Source organism: Myotis daubentonii, chromosome X, assembly GCF_963259705.1.
Source record: "Myotis daubentonii chromosome X, mMyoDau2.1, whole genome shotgun sequence".
Lineage (NCBI taxonomy): Eukaryota > Metazoa > Chordata > Mammalia > Chiroptera > Vespertilionidae > Myotis > Myotis daubentonii.
Genome location: NC_081861.1, coordinates 129547521 through 129566809, shown reverse-complemented (window position 1 = coordinate 129566809; position 19289 = coordinate 129547521). Strand labels below are relative to the sequence as shown.

The 19289-nt window shown below is 43.4% G+C and overlaps 2 protein-coding genes and 1 non-coding gene across 6 annotated transcripts in view; 1 reads left to right on the top strand and 2 right to left on the bottom strand.

Moving 5' to 3' along the window:
• The window catches only part of RS1 (retinoschisin 1), a 39623-nt gene extending 26278 nt beyond the window's left edge, over positions 1–13345 (bottom strand). For all 3 annotated transcript variants that reach the window (XM_059679848.1, XM_059679847.1, XM_059679846.1), the window contains exons 1-3: positions 13251–13345; positions 3748–3773; positions 2666–2771 (exon numbers count right to left, since the gene is read on the bottom strand). In XM_059679848.1, the coding sequence (XP_059535831.1) occupies positions 2666–2771; positions 3748–3773; positions 13251–13302 (184 nt within the window). In that variant the 5' untranslated portion in view covers positions 13303–13345. The remainder of the gene's footprint in view (positions 1–2665; positions 2772–3747; positions 3774–13250) is intronic.
• Positions 13346–15190: 1845 nt separating this feature from the next.
• TRNAV-UAC (transfer RNA valine (anticodon UAC)) lies at positions 15191–15263 on the bottom strand. Its single transcript has one exon. It is a non-coding gene; the product is annotated as a tRNA-Val (tRNA).
• A 189-nt stretch (positions 15264–15452) lies between these two features.
• The window catches only part of PPEF1 (protein phosphatase with EF-hand domain 1), a 118562-nt gene continuing 114725 nt past the window's right edge, over positions 15453–19289 (top strand). The window contains exons 1-3 of one of the 2 annotated variants that reach the window (XM_059678998.1): positions 15453–15572; positions 16214–16414; positions 17610–17663. The gene's annotated coding sequence lies outside the window, so the exon portion shown is untranslated. Of the gene's footprint in view, positions 15573–16213; positions 16415–17609; positions 17994–19289 lie in introns of both variants that reach the window. The other variant, XM_059678997.1, reaches the window with a different exon arrangement.

Sequence of the window (19289 nt, the reverse complement as noted above, 5' to 3'; positions counted from 1 at the left end):
GCTGTTAGGGTCAATTTTCATATTATCCTTTTACTATATAGGATAGAGGCCTGGTGCACTGGTGGGGGCCGGCTGGTTTGCCCTGAAGGGTGTCCCGGATCAGGGTGGGGGTTCCGCTTGGGTGCCTGGCCAGCCTGGGTGAGGGGATGATGGCTGTTTGCAGCTGGTCACACCCCCTTCAGGGTGGGGGTTCCCACTGGGGTGCCTGGACAGCCTGGATGAGGGGCTGATGGCTGTTTTCAGGCTGGTCACACGCCCTTCAGGGTGGGGGTCCCGCTTGGGTTCCTGGCCAGCCTGGATGATGGGCTGATGGCTGTTTTCAGGCTGGTCACACGCCCTTCAGGGTGGGGGTCCCACTTGGGTGCCTGGCCAGCCTGGATGATGGGCTGATGGCTGTTTGCAGCTGGCACACCCCCTTCAGGGTGGGGGTCCCCACTGGGGTGCCTGGCCAGTCTGGGTGAGGGGCTGATGGCTGTTTGAAGCTGGTCACACCCCCTTCAGGGTGAGGTCCCCACTGGGGTGCCTGGCCAGTCGGGGTGAGGGGCTGAGGGCTGTTTTCAGGCTGGCGGGCGACTGAAGCTCCCACCCTCTTTTTTTTATTTTTATTTTTTTAATTCTGGGATTTATTTACCTTCTATAGCTGTCACTGGAGCTGAGAGCTGGCTCCAGCTCTGAGGCCTTGGCTGGCTGAAAGCAGGTATCTGGGTTTGTTTAGCTTCTATAATTGAAACTCTGTTGCAATCACTGGCGCTCTAAGCTCTGAGCCCGCTGCCGGTTGAAAGCAGGTATCTGGGGTTTGTTTAGCTTCTGTAATTATAACATCGTTGCATCCGGAGCTCAGAGCTGGGGTGCGGCAGGCGGGGAACCTTGGCTTCCTCCATCACTGGAGCAAGCAAGCCTCCTGTTCGCTTCAGCTGTGTGGCTGCCAGCCACCATCTTTGTTGGCAGTTAATTTGCATATCCTGCTGATTAGCCAATGGGAAGCGTAGTGGAGGTATGGTTAATTACCATGTTTGTCTATTATTAAATAGGATTAGTGGCCTGGTGCATGAAAATTCATGCACTGGTGGGGGTTTCCTCAGCCTGGCCTGCCCCCTCTCACAGTCCAGGAGCCCTCAGGGAATGTCCTACTGACAGGTTAGGCCCACTCCCTCTGTGGGAGGCAACCAAGCCAATCAGGGGAAGGCGCTACCCCCATCACCCCGCCACTGCTGCTGCCTCTGGCCTCCCTCTGCAGGAGGTGACTGGGCTGATCAGGGGAAGCTGCTGCCCCCATCACCCTGGTGCTGCTGCCATTGCTGGCTGCAGGCCCTCCTCGGCCCTCACAGCCACCACGGCTTTGTCTGGAAGGACGTCCGGAAGATGCATGGTCTATCTGGTCTAATTAGCATATTACCCTTTTACTAGTATAGATAGGAAAGGAATAAAGGGAAGGCCAGATATTATAGGCATGTCATTTGGGCAGCTTCATCAGGAAGCTGCAAGTTTACATTCCCCAAGGATCCAACAAAGAGAAGATAGATGCATGCCCACTAAAGTTGGAGGGCCTAGTGAAGGTGCTTGCTATTAATCACACCTGGGGATAGAGTTGGTCAGCCAGAATGGGTGTGGCTACTGCAAGGGCACGAAGATTTGGGATACATAATCTCCTAAACAAATAAGTTCCCCGTCTTGGCTCTCTTGGGACTCCTGTGACTCTGGGCTTGTGAGGCTCTTTTGCTCCTGCTTCCCTGCATTTGCCCACATGGCCCACAGCCATGGGACCCCACACAAAATGGACTAATGGACTGTAAGTCCATTACTGAACTGGACTCTGCTCCAACGTGGAAAGGAAATTCTGGACACTGACTCTGATTTTTGCTCTACTGAAACCCCAGCTAAACTTCTTCTATGACTGGATTAAGGGAAATTGGACTTTGGAAAGGGGTATAATTCCATGGAAATAAAGTTTTCTACCATATCTCATCCCCCCGTGGGGCCCTCTAGAAATGCTCCTTCCAGAGGTATCCCAAGAATCCCACTCCCACTAGCAACAGGGGAAAATGAAACATATTTTTCTCCTATAAAAGTGTTGCCTCCGCTTGATAGAAAGAGGGCAAAGTGGGAGTCCCAGAGTTAATAAGTGACACAGCCAGGACTCCAACTCTAATCTTTCTGGCTCAAAAGCCTAAGCTGTTCTTAAAACTCCCTGCCACCTACCATTAATTTAATTTCAATTAATTATCCATTAATCTCTTTCAAAGAGTTCCATCTTTAAAAAGGACATCAGATCAGTTCAGTTCAGTGGTTCTCAACCTGTAGGCCGCGACCCCTTTGGCGGTCGAACGACCCTTTCACAGAGGTCGTCTAAGACCATCCTGCATATCAGATATTTACATTACGATTCATAACAGTAGCAACATTACAGTTAGGAAGTAGCAACGAAAATAATTTTATGGTTGGGTCACAACATGAGGAACTGTATTTAAAGGGCCAGAAGGTTGAGAACCACTGGTTTAGTGGATCAGTGGCCATGTGACATTTGAAGCTCAGAGGCCAACTAGAGAAAACCGAGAGTGTGGCATTCAGGGGTTTAATTCAGCTGGGTTGAAAGAAAGGAGAAACAGGATGTTCCCAAGGACAACCCAAGGGTCTGGTGACCCAAGGAGAGGGGATACTCACTCACCTGGTATGCAGTCTAAGGAGTTGGTGCCCGCAGACCACAGGGTATTGGCACCTCCTTGGCAATCACACTTGCACACTTTGTGATACCAGGGGTCCTCGCCCTCATCCTGTGGGAAGCCAGAGAGGCAGAGTGTTAGAAAAGTCAGGGTCAAAGGTAACTGTGGTCAGCACTGCTGGAAAAGCTTGTGTTCAAAAACCGTGCTCATCATTACTATTGTCTACAGCTGCGTTCACACTGCAACATCATAACTGAATCATTAATCCAGCCTTAATGCACACAGTTGCCACTCATCTGTGAGTCTAGGACAGCCGTGGGCAAACTACGGCCCGCAGGCCGGATCCAGCCCGTTTGAAATGAATAAAACTAAAAAAAAAAAAAGACCGTACCCTTTTATGTCATGATGTTTACTTTGAGTTTATATTAGTTCACACAAACACTCCATCCATGCTTTTGTTCCGGCCCTCCGGTCTAGTTTAAGAACCCATTGTGGCCCTCGAGTCAAAAAGTTTGCCCACCCCTGGTCTAGAATCAGGGGTCCTCAAACTACGGCCTGCAGGCCACATGCAAATACAAATATTGTATTTGTTCCCGTTTTGGTTTTTTACTTCAAAATAAGATATGTGCAGTGTGCATAGGAATTTGTTCATTTTTTTTAAACTATAGTCCGGCCCTCCAACGGTCTGAGGGACAGTGAACTGGCCCCCTGTTTAAAAAGTTTGAGGACCGCTGGAGATAATCAAGTTTCTGCATGGTTGGTGACATGTAAGGGGCAACGTTCACCCCATTATAGTTGTCTTCAGGGGTTTGGGGTGACCCAATCCAAGGTCAGGCTCCCTGGATGTCCATTTTGGGGAGCCAGTTTTAAAAGGTACTGGATTCAAAATTACACCATCTGAATTAAGACGTGGTTTATTTGCATTCTCTCAATGAAACATGGAACTTGCTCAGATAAAATGTGCTATTGCCATAACCAGAAAAAAAATCTTTAAAAGTACATTGAAAAAATTCATACCTCTATGCATTATTTTTGGCTAGGAAAAGCCTCGAAAACAGTAAATCCCAGTCTACTTACTGTAACATACCTCAGTAGATGATAATCCCAGTGTGGCTGAGCAAGAGGACGAGAGGAAAAATCAAGTTAAAAAAAAAGAAAGAGAAATTCAACAAAATGATACATTGCATGGAAAAGTGAAATGAAGTCACATATAAGTTAAAGCCCCTTCTTAAACTGATTGTTTAAAGCTGTACTATTCAATGCCCTAGCCCAGTGATGGCGAACCTATGACACGCGTGCCAGAGGTGACACGCGAACTCATTTTTTTGGTTGATTTTTCTTTGTTAAATGGCATTTAAATATATAAAATAAATATCAAAAGTATAAATCTTTGTTTTACTATGGTTGCAAATATCAAAAAATTTCTATATGTGACACGGCACCAGAGTTAAGTTAGGGTTTTTCAAAATGCTGACACGCCAAGCTCAAAAGGTTCGCCCTAAGCCATTGGTTCTGGTGGCTATTTGAATTGAACTTAACTAACATTGATAAAATTAAAAATTAAATTCCTCAGTCACACTGGCCACATTTCAAGTGTTTACCAGACTGGCCACTTGTCATTAGTGGCTACTGTGCTGGACAGCACAAGTACAAAGCACTTCCATCGCTGCAGAAGATCCCATTATACAGCACTTGTTTAAAGCACCAAAGCGCCACTTCTCATTTTCAACAAAACAAACACCTTCATTTCTTTTCTGATTATGAAAGCAACACATGCCTATATATAAATCTCAAACAAAACCCGAGTGTAGAAAGCAGGAAATAAAAGTCCCTCCTTAACCACTTTCGTATCTAAAAATCAGATCTGATTACCCCCAAATGCTTTCAGATTGTTTCCAGAGTAAAGGAATGGTCTCATCTTTTTCATCACGATTGTAAAACTCCTCTTCAAGTTGTGCCTCTACTTAAATAATACATATTTACCCTTTCCACAAACCCCTTTTGCGTGTCCACTGTGGGACTGGCACTGTGCCAGGTGCCTTCTAAAATGGAAGACTCACTCTCTGCCCACAGGGGCTTGAGAACCCAAGAGAAGACCACCTACAGGATGCTACACATGGTGAATGGTCTACCAGGTTATGTATGGGCTGCAGTGTGAGTCGAAGGAGCATATCTTTTTAAAAAATATATTTTTATTGATTTCAGAGAGGAAGGGAGAGGGAAAGAACGAGAAAGAAACATCAATGATGAAAGAGAATCATTGATCAGCTGCCTTCCGCATGCCCCACACTGGGGCTTGAGCCCATAACCTGGGCATGTGCCCTGACCGGGAATTGAACCATGACTTCCTGGTTCATAGGTCAACGCTCAACTACTGAACCACTCCAGCTGGGGCATATCTTTTAGCCTGGGCAGATTCAAGACCACCCCTTACCTGCATCACCAAACTGCTATCTCTCCTGAGCCCTCGTCTTCTGGTTATTCATTCCCAGAGACTCTTTGGTCTACCTGCTATGGGCAGAACTGGCCCTTTAAGGTAGCAATGAAGGTTAGGGAGCACCATCTTGGCAGGAGGCCAAGCCCTGTGCTGGCAAAGAAAATCACCAATGACTTCTTACTTTCACATTCGATGGACTCTTTCCAACACTGAGCTTATGTCTTCGTGGTACAATGTTGGGTGCTGTCAGTCCCTCCCATCGTCCTACAGCTTCTGGAACCATTCTGAATAATCCTCCTCAGTCTTTCTTGAGAGCTTTGCTTCCTCCCCGCCTCCATCAATGTTGCTAAATCCAAGATTCCAACACTTGCATTGAATGGCTTACTGGACATCTCCATGTAAATTTCTCTTCCTATGCAGAACTGGCTACAACCAAGTGTTGGCAAGGTCATGGAGCAACTTGAACTCTCATATGGTGCCAACAGGATATAAGTTGGTCTAACCTCTTTGAAAAAGTGCTTGGTAATTTGTACCAAGGCTAGTCATATATGTGCCCTATGAACCAGCAATTCCACTCCCAAGTATTTACCCACCAGAAATACATATATATGTTCTCCAACAAACAAAAACATGTACTAGATTTTCACAGCAGCCATATTTATAATAACTCCAAACTGGAAACACTTATATACCCATCAAGAGTAGAATGGATACCTGTGGTAGATTCACACAGTGGAACACTGTACTGCAATGAAAGGGATGATCTACACACAATATGCTGCATCTCACAATGTTGAGTGTAAAGCCAGGTGCTAAAGTGAACATACCATATGAATCCATTTAGCATGCACAAAAACAGGCCAAAGTAATCCATGTCACTAGACATAGGGTCCTGGTCACACTTGGGGTAGGGAGTGGCATGTAGGAAGCCCAGAAAGGGTGTCTGGTAATGTTCTGTTACTTGATCTGAGTGCTAGTTACTTGGGTATGTCTCATGGTAAAAATTCATTGAGTTGTACACTTACCTGGACTCCTTTATATGTCTATTGTACTTAAATAAATGTATGTAGGTTATATATTTTAAAAACCAAACTCATTATCTCTTTCCTCAGATTGTTCTTTATTTCTTAGCCTACTGAATGGCTCCACCATCTATCTATTACCCCATTCAGAAGCCTGGGACTCCTCCTAGTCACCTCTTTTTTCTAACCACTCACACCCAGTGTCTACTAGGGGACTTCTTTCCTCTCTACCCCCAGTTACTTCCCCTTTCAGACTCTGCCCTCTCTCCCCTGGATTCTCTCCTTGCTAAAAAGATACTTTGCTCCATCTATTCTTCACGCTGTTGATGGAATGGAATGTAAACCTGATTTTGTCGCTTTCCTGACAAACCCTTTAGTGGGTCCCTCTGCCATGGTCTGAGTTCCACCTCCGACACGTCTTAGTAGTATGACTGCATGTCTCCATATCCTCATTCTTAAAATAGATATAAAAATTTATCTTTTGCCCTCTGTACTATCTACAATTCATCAAATGTGCCAGGCAGTTTCCTGCTTCCGTGCATTTGGCCTCAAATGCCTTCCTCTCCCAACTTTTCTGCCCTCTGAAGAGGAATTTTTCTGTCCCACATGTAGAATTCACCACTTGTTCTGGCCTTTGTGTCCCACCTCTTTCTTGTCCACAGATGTATCTAAGCACCTGTACAATTATAGAAATTTATATAAATGATAGCTGGTAATTCATTTATTAATATTCATTGAGCATCTACTATATTCTAGGCTCAGCTTTAGGTGCTGGAGATATAAGTAAATCAAATGGGAAAAACACTTGCCCTCATAGAATTTGTAGTATAATGTGGGGAGTGGGAAAATAATGAATAGGAGAATGAACTATAAAGAGGCCGAGGTGGGTGGGTGCTTGGCAGTCATGCCAGGGAGAGATGATGGTGGCATGGCCCAAAGTGGTGGCATGAAGGTAAAGAGAAATGGCTGGATTGTGACTGTCTTCGGAAGGTGGTAGCAATAGGATTTTTCCAACAGATGATGTGGATGCAAAAAAAAAATGAGCTGCCTGAGGCCTGACTGAGAGAACAGAGCTACCATTTACTGGGGAAGGAGAAGGTTCCAGTGGAGCAGAGATTTGGGGGCGATGGTGTGGAGATCTTTCATTTGAGAGGCCAAAAGGACACCCAAGTGTTGGGGTTGAGTGGGCAGCTGGCTAGAAAGTTCTGAAGCTCAGGGGAAAGTCCAGCTGGGCTGGTAGTACCCTACGCTCCTCACAGTTAATGTGTAGATGAACCCATAGCCTCAGTCCCACAGCTGCTCCCTTAAAACTGCACAGTAGATGAGCAATTGGCACCAGTTTAACTGTTGACTGTTCATCCAGGAGGCACGCAGCTCCACCCCCATCTTCAAGAAAAGCTGGGATGGCTGAAATGCAGAAAGGCCCTGTCAGTTGGGTAAACATCAGTTGTGCCAAGACCCTCTCTTGGGGGAACCAAAGCTGAGGTGAGTGATCACTGACAATATCTCCTTAATAACCAAATCAATTTGGCCCAGAGGCCATGTCTGTTACTGAAGAGGGTCTATGAAGCTGTAACTGAGCAAACCCAGAGTTCAAATGAAGCTCAGGACCTGTCCAGTTGCCTTTGCAATATCTGGTCTAGGGGTGGGCCCTGCAGGAGCTCCACATCCTGCAGAAACAAAGCAGAAAACAAAAAGGAAAGGTCAAGGAGGTCCTGCCACTGTGTACCTGTGGAGAGAAAGACCTACGAGGAGGCCTAGTTTTGGAGCCACTTCCTGTGTTCACTCAGAGGTTGGGCAGATTTCTGGAGTTTTCCATCTTCCCAGATCCCCTCTCTAGAAAGCAGCCTGGGGTTCTGAGGCACCAGGTCCTTATGGAAATGAACAGAGAGAGAAGGGACAACAAGCATTTGACAGGAAGAGCTGTCAGTAAGAGAGCAGCAATGTGGCTGCTATAGTCCCCAAAATGATTAATCACAAAAGCTGGTGAACAAAAGCAAAAGCATGTTTGACTACGATATCTTATAATAGCAGAAGCTAAGCAAAACTTTGCTCTGGTTGGGTAGCTTAGTTGGTTAGAGCATCATCCTGATATGCCAAGGTTGTGGATTTAATCCCCAGTCAGGGCACATATAAGAAACAACCAATGAATGCATAAATAAGTGGAAAAACAAGTTGATGTTTTTCCTTCTCTGTCTCTAAAAAAGTCAGGAAATAATAATAATAGTAATAGTAAAAGACATTGTTGGAATAAGCAAAGAAAACAGGCCAGTCTTCAAAGGAAAACAAAGAATAAAAGATTTAGATTATGCGGCTTTGTATTTTTCTCCCTACTGGGACTGTTTTTGAGATTCCTCCACAGGTTATGAGTTTCCACTAGAGCAAGCGTGCCAAACTTGAGGCCGGCAGCCGCAGGCAGCCCACAACGAATATTTTTGCAGCCCAGCCAATATAACGGTATGTAAGAAACGTTTCAATAAAAATTTTGTAACGTAATTTTTGCAATATCCTGTTATACATAATTATTAATAATGAACATTCGCTAATGACTGACTACTATAATCATGCTGCATTCATTTCCCTTAAGCGCCTTACACGCAGGTGCACCATTTCTCTCCACTAATACTAGCAGCGAATATTTTAGAGGCGATGGCCACGTCATTAGTCTTGGATTGACCTGTTTGGTGTGCGCAACAGGAAATATTTCACTTTCGGAGAACAATAGCTTTATTTGTGTTATGCCTATTAATTTGTGCAGTTATTCAGTGTCTGGTAAGTTAATGTTCAAGAAAAAATATTAATTTGTATTAAAATGTTCTATTATTTTATGTTAACGATGACTCATTTATTTCAACCCTTTGTATTCAGCATGTCTCTATCGAAATAAACCTATGTTTCTATGAAAATGGAAGCTTTTCTTTTTTTGGCAACCCACATAAACTTACACTTTGTTTATTTGGCCCGTGTTAGCCTTTGAGTTTCACATGCTTGCACTAGAGCAGTGGTCGGCAAACTCATTAGTCAACAGAGCCAAATATCAACAGTACAACGATTGAAATTTCTTTTGAGAGCCAAATTTTTTAAACTTAAACTATATAGGTAAGTACATTGTTATTCACTTCATTAGTGTACTCCTAAGGCTTAGGAAGAGCCACACTCAAGGGGCCAAAGAGCCACATATGGCTCACGAGCCGCAGTTTGCCGACCACGGCACTAGAGCATCTGAGATGTCTGCCACTCACCAATTTTAGAGTCATGCAATACGGCTTCATTCTGCCCTTTTGCCCAAAGGGCCATGCCATAGGGAAACACTTGTTACCACAGCGAGGAAATTCAAGGCATAGCTATTTCTTGAAATGTACCTTGCAAGCCCAAGAGGAGAAGTATGTATCGGACGCACATAGGAAAGACTCTTTTAGTCTCTTTGATTGGATTTCACTAAATATAGAGCTTTCCTCCCTATGGAAACAGATGAAGCTGAGGAGAAAAGTATAAAATTATGAATGATAAAACTGTAACCAGCTTCCAATCTACTTGAGAAACAAGAATAAGGCATGGGAGAAAAACAGTAGGTTGAAATAATGTCCCTTTCCATGAAGAAAGAAGGAAATTGCTTCTGGTGTGAAAATGTTACTATTTTAGGCGACAGACATATTCATGGGTAAATCTGTTATCTGTACCTGCTTCACACAGATGAACCTCAAGAACATATGCTATGTGACAGAAAAAAAGACCATATGTTATATGATTCCATTTAAATGAAATGTCCCGAATAGGCAAATCTATAGAGACAGAAAGTAGATCAGTAGCTGGGCTAGGGAGTGGCGGGCTGGGTGGAGGTGGGGAGTGACTGCTTAATGTCTAACAGATTCTTTTTGGAGTGATGAAAATGTTCTAAAATTAGATTGTGTGCTCCACAAATCTGTAAATATACTTACGAAAAACCATGGAATTGCACATTTTAAATGGATATGTAAATTACATCGCAAGCAAGCTGCTTTAAAAAATAAAATCTGTTGTCTCTGATCGTTGACACACCAGCAAAGAGGACACTTACCTGTAAGATGAAGCTTGGTAATTTTTTTTTGTTTTTATATAATAGCCATGAACAATTAATTGACTGATATAATTTACTAAGGAGGGTGTTTTTAAAATCCTTGTTGGCTTTGAATCCAAAATGTACAATGTAAGATAAATAGAAGCCTGCTTCAGTTATAAGACATAAGCAGTGCTTTACTCTGATGATTAGTGCATTCCCAAGTGAACCTTCATCTAATGCGTATGTGAGGTCAATCCATTTACCGTATTTCATTGTAGTAAAGAGCCACTGCTACCGTGGAACAGAAACAGCGAAGAGTAAATTAGACAAAGAATCTTTGTCTTCAGGTTCCCAGTGTGCAAAAAAAACAAAACAACAAAAAACAAAATCTTTCCCATGCACGTTATGCCTTATTCCTCTATCTGGATTGCAAGCTGATTCAGTGCAGTAATTTTATACTGTATTTTTTTCTCTGCCTCCTGGAGCATCCCTCTAGCTCAGGGTAGAGCACTGGTCATTTTCTGCTGGCTTCTTTCCTTCCATGCCGCATGAGGATGGAGGGCCTTGGTTAGGAGGGTAAGAGACTTTAAACTTCTCAAGCCTACCCACTGGACCATATTCCATTCCACTCAGACAGATGAGATCTCTAAATGTAAATTTCTGGAGCTCCCTAGCCATGCAATAGAAGCTTAACAGTAGAACAGGGAAGAATGCAGAGTTCTGTGCCTCCTGACAGTGTGTCTTTTATTGCAGATCTCGCCCAAATGAGCAGGTCCAATTTAAAAATATGTTGGTACAAGAGGTCACCAGTTCGATTCCCGTTCAGGACACATGCTCGGGCTGTGGGCTCGATCGATCCCCACTGTGGGGCCAATGCAGGAGGCAGTGCAGGAGGCAGCCAATCGATGATCTTCCTGTCTCATTGATGTTTCTATCTCTCTACCCCTTTCCCTTCCTCTCTCTCTAAAAATCAATAAAAATATTTTTTAAAAATAGGTTGGTAAACTTTTATAGTATTTCTTCATATTTGGGGGGATCACAGAACAGGGTTGTTATACTCAGCATATGTTTGGCCCATAGCAGGTACTCAGGGATGGGTTCTTGAATGAATGGATAAATAAATCTCAATGACAATCACAAAGAGAAATCTGAGGATGAGCCCTGTGGATATCTGAGAACCAGAGGTATTGGGATCTAACCTTTAAAGGTTGTTTAGATGTTCTTTCTGAGGAAAGGTCAAAGAGGAAAGGAAAAACAACAAAACCACAAAAGCATCTTAAACTATTAAGAGTTATTGAGACAGTCCTGGCCTGTGGGTTCAGTTGGTTGGGCATTGGTTCTCCAGGTAAAAGGCACATGCCAGGTTGTGGGTTTGATCCCCGGTAGGGGGCGTGCAGAAGGCCAATCACACATAACAATCTTTCTCCCTCCTTCCTCCTCTAAAAAACTCAATAAACTATTATCCTTTTGTTTTTTTAAAACAATTTTTATTGATTTCAGAGAGGAAGGTAAAGGGAGAGAGAGATAGAAAGAATCATTGATAGGCTGCCTGCGCACCACACACTGGGAATCGAGCCCACAACCCGGGCATGTGCCCTGACCAGGAACTGAACCGTGACCTCCTGGTCCATAGGTCAATGCTCAACCACTGAGCCATGCCAGTCGAGCAAACTGTTATCCTTTTAGAAAAATGTTCTTATTGATTTTAGAGAGAGAAAAATAGAGATAGGGAGAAAGATTGATCGAGTGCCTACAGTCAGACCTGCAAACTGGGTATGTCTCCTGACTGGGAATCCAACTGGCAACCTTTCCATGCACAGGATGATGTTCAACCAACTGAGCCACACCAGCCAGGGCAATAAACTATTCTTTTAAAAAAAAAGTTACTGGGACATGTTGCAAGGAGAAAAAAGCAGACAATTAATCTGAATGATCTCTACTTAGAATGATCTCTACATCATTTGCAAAATGATGTTGGGATTATATCTTTACAAGTCTTTCCAAATACTGAGAAATGTGACTAAATAACAAAAGCTGTGTGATTGGGGAATCATGAAAGTGAGTACTCTACCAGTAAAATGTGAGAGGGTAGAAAGGAGAATGATTCAAACCAGGAATTCTGAGTCTGCTTATGTGAGTTTTGTCATGTCTGTCTACTAGGTCATTTACAGAGTGGAGAGGCCTCCTCCTCCCTGCCCTCTTTATTTATTTTCTGTTACCCACATAAATACCCAATGACCATAAAGAAGATATTTTGTTCAGAATTAACTAAAAAAGAAATCCTGAGCTGATGGGCCCTTGAGAGTTGAAGATTTAAAAGTTGAATTGGATGACATTTTAGATATTTGCCTTTAATTTCTTCTTATTTAAGCATATCACTCTTGCTGGGACCATATTTAGCCATTTAAAAATAATTTAGTATATTGAGTCTTTGGCGGTTTCTGTCAGTTGGATTATTCTTTCTATTAGAGTCCAGTGGTACTCAGCATGTTTTGTTAATCTATATTTATTTACTTTATTATTTTTTATTTTTTAATCTTTATTGTTGAAAGTATTACATATGTCCCATTGACCTCTTCTACCCCACCCCCGCCCCCCATGTTAATCCATATTTAAACTTGGGTGACCTCACGTCCTGATTTGCCTGGGACAGTCCTGGTTTATACCTGTTGTCCCAGCAGAATTATTAATAGCAACCTCTTCTACTCTCAATAGCATCCTGGTTTGGAAGATTAAACTCTATAATCACTCTAACTGTGACTCCTAAAAATTTACAAGAACATGTCACACTTTTCTACTAATTGTTGAATTTGTAGCTATTTTGTACAATTTCTGAGGCCCTTTCTTCTTTCTGGCCCATTTTAAGCATCCTTTGAACTTCAGAAGGCTCCTCACAGAGCCAAAAAACCAGCGGTGAGACAGAGAGAATTGCATCCACACAAAGGCAACTGTTGTTCATTAATAACACATATTAACATGATTGCTAATTAATAATATTTTAATTATTTAGGTTGCATTTCTATTAATCAGCTATATTATTAATTCAATTACATTAAGTGTTTAATGAATGCTAATGGTTGGCTGGCACCTACCTTCATAGCCAAACAGAAGTAAGAACAAGAAGCCTTCTATCTTGAGTGGCATTCTCCCCTTGTCCTTGGCTGCAGCTCTACCTTATCCAAGTGGAGAGCTTCCCCAGGAGCAGGAGATTAACTTGAGCACTGGCCTCATTAAGCACCTTATGCCATTTAGTTCTTAGGGCTTTGGCTGAGCCCCACCAAGTTAACCCATATAGTTACCTGCTTTAACAAGGAAGTCTTAGACAAGAATCTAGTGTCAACTGAGGTCTGTTTAGCCAAGGAAAATATTGGTTTTATTCTATCTTTAAATGTAAGGGAAGCACTGGAGGGAAATGGAAACTAGAATCAGAAGATCCAGGTCTTAATTCTTTCTCTGCCATCATCTTCTATCTGACCTTGAGCAATTTCCTGCCAAATAAGCACTAACATTCAAGAGTTCTGTGAAAATGACATGGATTCCCCTCTTAGAAAGCAACTTGGCTTCATGTTCATACCTATTCACTCGGGAAAATATTAAAATACATTGCTGTGTTATTTATAATAACAAAATGTTGGAAACAATATACCCATATATATCCACTGTGGCCAGTGCAACAGGTATGGTTAAAAGTGCAACAGGTAGGGTTAAAAGCAGATTCCCAAGCCAGGTGGTGCAAATCCCAGCTCAACCATTTGTTTTGTGACCTTGGGCCAAGTTACTTAAGGTTTCTGTGTTTCAACTTTTTGATCTGTAAGGTAATGATAATGCCTACTTCATGGAGTTAGTTTGAGAATTAAATGGGATTATATATGTAAAAAGTTCTAGAGATCTTTTTCACAACAGTGTGAATATAATTCACATTACTGAGCTGTATACTTAAAAATGGTTAAGACAGTAAAAAAAATAAAACTAAAGTTAAAACTTGAAGCGATTGTAATAACAGGGACAATCACATGTCATACCCTAGAGTTAGAAAAGGTTAAAGATTTACACACTGTATGAGCAACACTATGTGGAAAAAATGCAGAGAAAAGGACTGCGGTTTCCCTTGCCTTTTTGCTTCTTGGCCACCACTATCCTACCTCAGCTCTCAGGGTCCCAGACACCTTTCCTTCATTCCTTTTGTCAAAGAAGAAAAAGGCCAATATTAAAAAGATAATGGCCCCTCAAAATGAAAGTGTAGTGAACTAATAAAGAGGAACAAAAAGGAACTAGAGAAGCGTTGTTCAATCAGCATTTATTGAGTGTCTACAAGCCTGACATTTATTCTGTATTGTATATGGATTCATTAAACAGACGAAGGCCTATTCAACAAACTCCACTGTTGTATTAAAAAGAAAAAGACTGTAAAGGAGACATATGTAGTACTTTAAACAATAAAAGAAAAGAAAAGAAAAAAAGGACTGTTTTATTAATTTTTTAAATAGAAAAAGACTGTTTACTCTATAATACTAATAATTATTTAATCAATAATAATTTGATAAACAATAATTATCCAAGACAGAATAATTATTATTAATCATTAATAAATAATATTAAGTAATAACCCTTTAATAATTGAACAGCAATCAAAGAGCTGTGGTATTGCCATATTTTATTTGGAGCCTTTGGGGGGCGGCCTGTCTTGGCTTGCAGGGAAAGGGCCACGCTGGGTGGTTTTGCTTCTCCCCAGGGCTAGACTTTCAGGCCTCCCTGAAGTAGCGGAGGAAAGGTGGGGGTAGGGTCCTGGAGGGCCGCGGGGTGCTCCGAGACTACAACATTGCCGGGCCCCCCCCTCTGCTGTTTTTCAGTTGAGGCAATGGCGACCGGGAATGGAGGAGCCGGGTATCTTTCATTATGCTTCTGTTATAAAAATTAAAGAAATAAAATAAAAATTTGTTTAAAGGGAGAAAGGAAAGCACCATGTTTTTGTTTACGTCTGGACAACTCGCAGCACTTTAAAATCAAAAATAGGAGCCGAAGCACCTGAGGGTGGTCCCACTGGGGCTCGAACCCAGGACCTTCTGCGTGTAAAGCAGACGTGATAACCACTACACTATGGAACCTCCACGGAGAGAGCGCCCCTCATTTACTTATTTATAGTCTTCCATCATAAACCGCCTCCCGCTGAAACCACGCCCCTCCGCCGTAACTCCACCCCCGCGTTGGCCCCGCCCCCTCCCGAGAACCCGCGTTCGAAGTGGGGCGGGGCGGAGCTGACGCTCCTGCGTTTAGACCGCTCGCCGTCTGCGCGCCAGATAGTTCTTCCTGCCACCGGTTGTCCCTCTATCCTTCCCCGCTCAACCGCGGTGTTTGCGGGGCGGTCTCGGCGGGCTGAAGAGGACACAACCCCTTAGGGCAGCTTCCCTCAGCTGGTGAGGGGCCCGCACTTTTCTCATTTTCCCCACGGTCACACTGAGCCGCTTCTGGCGGTTTGAAGGGCGGACTGGAGCGCTACTAGAGTCAAAGATTCAGGCGGCGTGGAGTGTAGGGTGGGCTGGGGGCGGGGATCACTTTTATATCGGCATTTATTTTGCCAGGGTTGGAAAAGGCCGCTGGGGAGTCGGCCTCTTGCCCCAGAAGGTAGGCTCTTACTGCTCCCCTGACCTTTTCCACAGCCTTCTCTCTAGAGAGGCTAAACATTGCATGACTTTTGTTTGCTTTGGCTGGGGTAGGGTTGGAGTGGTGGTATAGACAAAACACCGCTTTATGGCTGGGGTGGGGGGTGAAGCAGGAGCGGACACAACGTTTGAGGGACCCAATGCAAAATAAATAGTGCCAGGCCTTTTGTTCGCGTTATTAAGAATTCTAAAACGGTGACCTCAGAGCACTAAACCCTTGAACCTGGCGCTGTGGTTCCAGGACTGTGGTCCCTATAGGGTGCTGGGACCCTTCATTACAAAGGGCGCCTGCATGGTTTATTCCTGGTTTTCATTGTCAGTGTCATTTATTCATACCTTCACTCTCCCTCCTCCCCCCACTTGTGCCTCTGGCTGGATCTCTGTCACCATCCTAGGATTGCTTGCCATCCTCAAGCTTGAAAACCACGTGAAACCGTATCTTTAAGTGCTGAGTGGGACATGGTTGAAGGCTGTGGCTGTCCTTTTCACTGGAGTTTTCCTCCGAAGCTACCAGAATGATGGAGAAATGGTACTGATTGTATGAAAACAACCCCTTCAGACAACTGTCTTCCTGGGAAGGCCCCTGAAAGAAACAGGTGTGTGGAAGGTGCACTAATCTGGGGACCTGATTTGGATTCTAGTCCTCTCTTGGCTACTTACTAGCTGTGTCCTCTTGAACTAGTCAGTTCACCTCCCAAGCCTTTGTGTCCTCCTATATGAAATGCATGGGTTGGACTAGACACACCCCCCCCCCCCACTTTCCCCTCTGGGTCTAAATGTTATCCCAACTTTCCAGGTGGGAAAATGGAGGTAGTTATCTGCCATGTCAGTTTTTTCACAGAATTAGAGGCAGGCCTGCAGTTAGTGCTTGGGTTCTCTAGTACCAGGTTTCCTATGTCCTAGTCAGTGCCCTGGAATATTTATCACGGGGCCCCTTCCAGAAGGCCTTTTTGTTGATACATTCTGAGAGGACTCTTGAGCACTTGGTGCTTAGGTCGAAAGCCGCGAGATGACTATGAGTGCACAGCCACCAGTGGAGGATGACTTCATAAAAGCTCCATGTTTCCTCCTAGTCAATGAGTCATAATGACCCTAGGATGCTCAGTAATAAGTATGTCCCACCTGTTTCCAAACCCCTGTGAGTTCAAAACAAGGCTTCTAAGAATTGGGTCTATAATCATACTCACCAGTTGTGTTTTTGGTTTGTGTCTCTAGCCCAGTGATGGCGAACCTTTTGAGCTCGGCGTGTCAGCATTTTGAAAAACCCTAACTTAACTCTGGTGCCGTGTCACATAGAGAAATTTTTTGATATTTGCAACCATAGTAAAACAGAGACTTATATTTTTGATATTTATTTTATATATTTAAATGCCACTTAACAAAGAAAAATCAACCAAAAAAGTGAGTTCACGTGTCACCTCTGACACGCGTGTCACAGGTTCGCCATCACTGCTATAGGGAGTGCTTTGCTCTTCCTTCACCTTCTTCCTGCCCTTGCGCTAAGGGTGGGTGTGCCAAGTGCAAGCTTTGGTCAGGTTGCCACACATATACTCCATGTAGAAAAGAAGCTGGTGCACCTCTGATGCATGCAACATAGGGTTCTGCCTTTAGTGAAAAACTCCTCTTGCTTTTCTCCATTTTGACAAGGAGGGAGACTTTTGTTCCACTCCCTGCTGCTGTCAAAGTGTAGTCACAGTCTTCGTAACTAGTGAAGTACAATATGGTTTACAAAGCACTTTCGTATACATTCCTATGAGGTAACCATAGTAAATATTACTATATATTTTTCAGCTAAAGAAGTTGAAGCCGAAGATATTGAATGCCTTGTCTGAGACCATTCTGCTGGTGAGTGGCAGGGCTGGGCTCATACTCACTCTTCTGATACCTAAGTGATTTCGGGAGGCCCGTGTCCACAAAGGCTACATATTTTTCCTATGAGGGCCATGGTCTTTTGTAATATTTTGTATGCATGCCAGCAAGGAAATGGATACTTTTTCTTTTTTATCTTTTGTAATTTCAAATGAAATCCACAAAAGCAGGAACCAAGAACCTGCGGAAACAGCTGTTGATTTTCACATTGAAACCACCAGAGTCATGGATAGTGCCTCAGATGGCCACAGTTTTGCCCGGCACTTCAGTCTGTTCAGTTGGATTTGTGAGACCTGTCACCCCCAGGTAATGCCTATGATCATCTCAACAAGTATAAGACAAACACACAAAGTAGTAAATAAAGACTAGAAGTCACTTCAAGGTTTTTTGAGTCCTTTGATTTCTACTATGTTCAGTGTGGCTTCCTCAGTGTTTGGCTTCAATGATGGAGGGAAACTCAACCAAAGGGACTGCAGTCCCAAACACTGACCTGATTTAAAAAGCTCAGTGGACTTGGTTTCATTTTAGAAACACTTGTACTATGTCTTTCAATGAGTACTCAAGTATTTATTAAGTAAAATGAGTCATTACCTCAGTATAATAGACTTCACCTTATTTTTTTCCCCTTTTTCAGCACATCATGTTCAAAACATTTGGAACTTTTTGCCCACCTACCTTTTCATAGTTGCTTAAATCCCTTTGTCTTCTTACCCTGCTCAAGTTCTGTGGTCATTTTTATCACTTGTTTGCCTTTTTTATTGCTTGTAGCAAGATCACAGTCTGCTAAATTCAACTCTCTCCCTGCCACTCCACCTCTGAATGAGGCCCCAGGAAGAACACATATTCAGGCCTGCGGGTTTCATATTAAATTCTTGACTACTTACCTCAAGTGAGCCCTTGATGTGGCCCAGAATCATGTTCACTTCCCTTGTCTATTCATTGTCCACCTTTCCTAAAGGACAGTTTTATATCTTCTCTCCCTAAACTTCTTGAACCTCCTTCAACAATCTCACAGCTGATGAACTTGCTTCCTATTTCAATGAAGAAATGGAAGCAATCAGAAGAGAGCTCCACAAGTACCCCTTCCCCCACATCTGCCTACCTACCTACATCTGTGCCCTCAGAGATCTAGACATGGGCTCTTCCTCTAGATCAGGGTGTCTTGACCACAGTCCTATTGACTTTGGGACTGGGTAATTCTTGGTTGTGGGGAACTTTCCTGTGTACTGTATAGAATGTTTCAGAGTATCCCTTGCCTCTACTCACTGGATGCCCATAGCATCCCTCCCTTAGTTGTGATAATTCAATATATCCCCTGGGGGAACAAAATCTTGGGGGCTATTGACAGTATCTGCAGACACTTTTGGTTGCCATTGAAGTGCTATTGGCATCTAGAGGATAGAGTCCAGGGATGCAGTGAAACATCCTGTATTGCACAAGGCAGCACTCACAACAAATTACCTGGTCCCAAATGACTATGGTGCCATGGTTAAAAAATCCCACCCTAGATGAATAGTCTGCATTCCTGTTGAAACCCAGCGCCCCACCTGCTCCTGCAGGAGTTGGAGGAGACTCCATGGCATGTAACACACATACAATTTT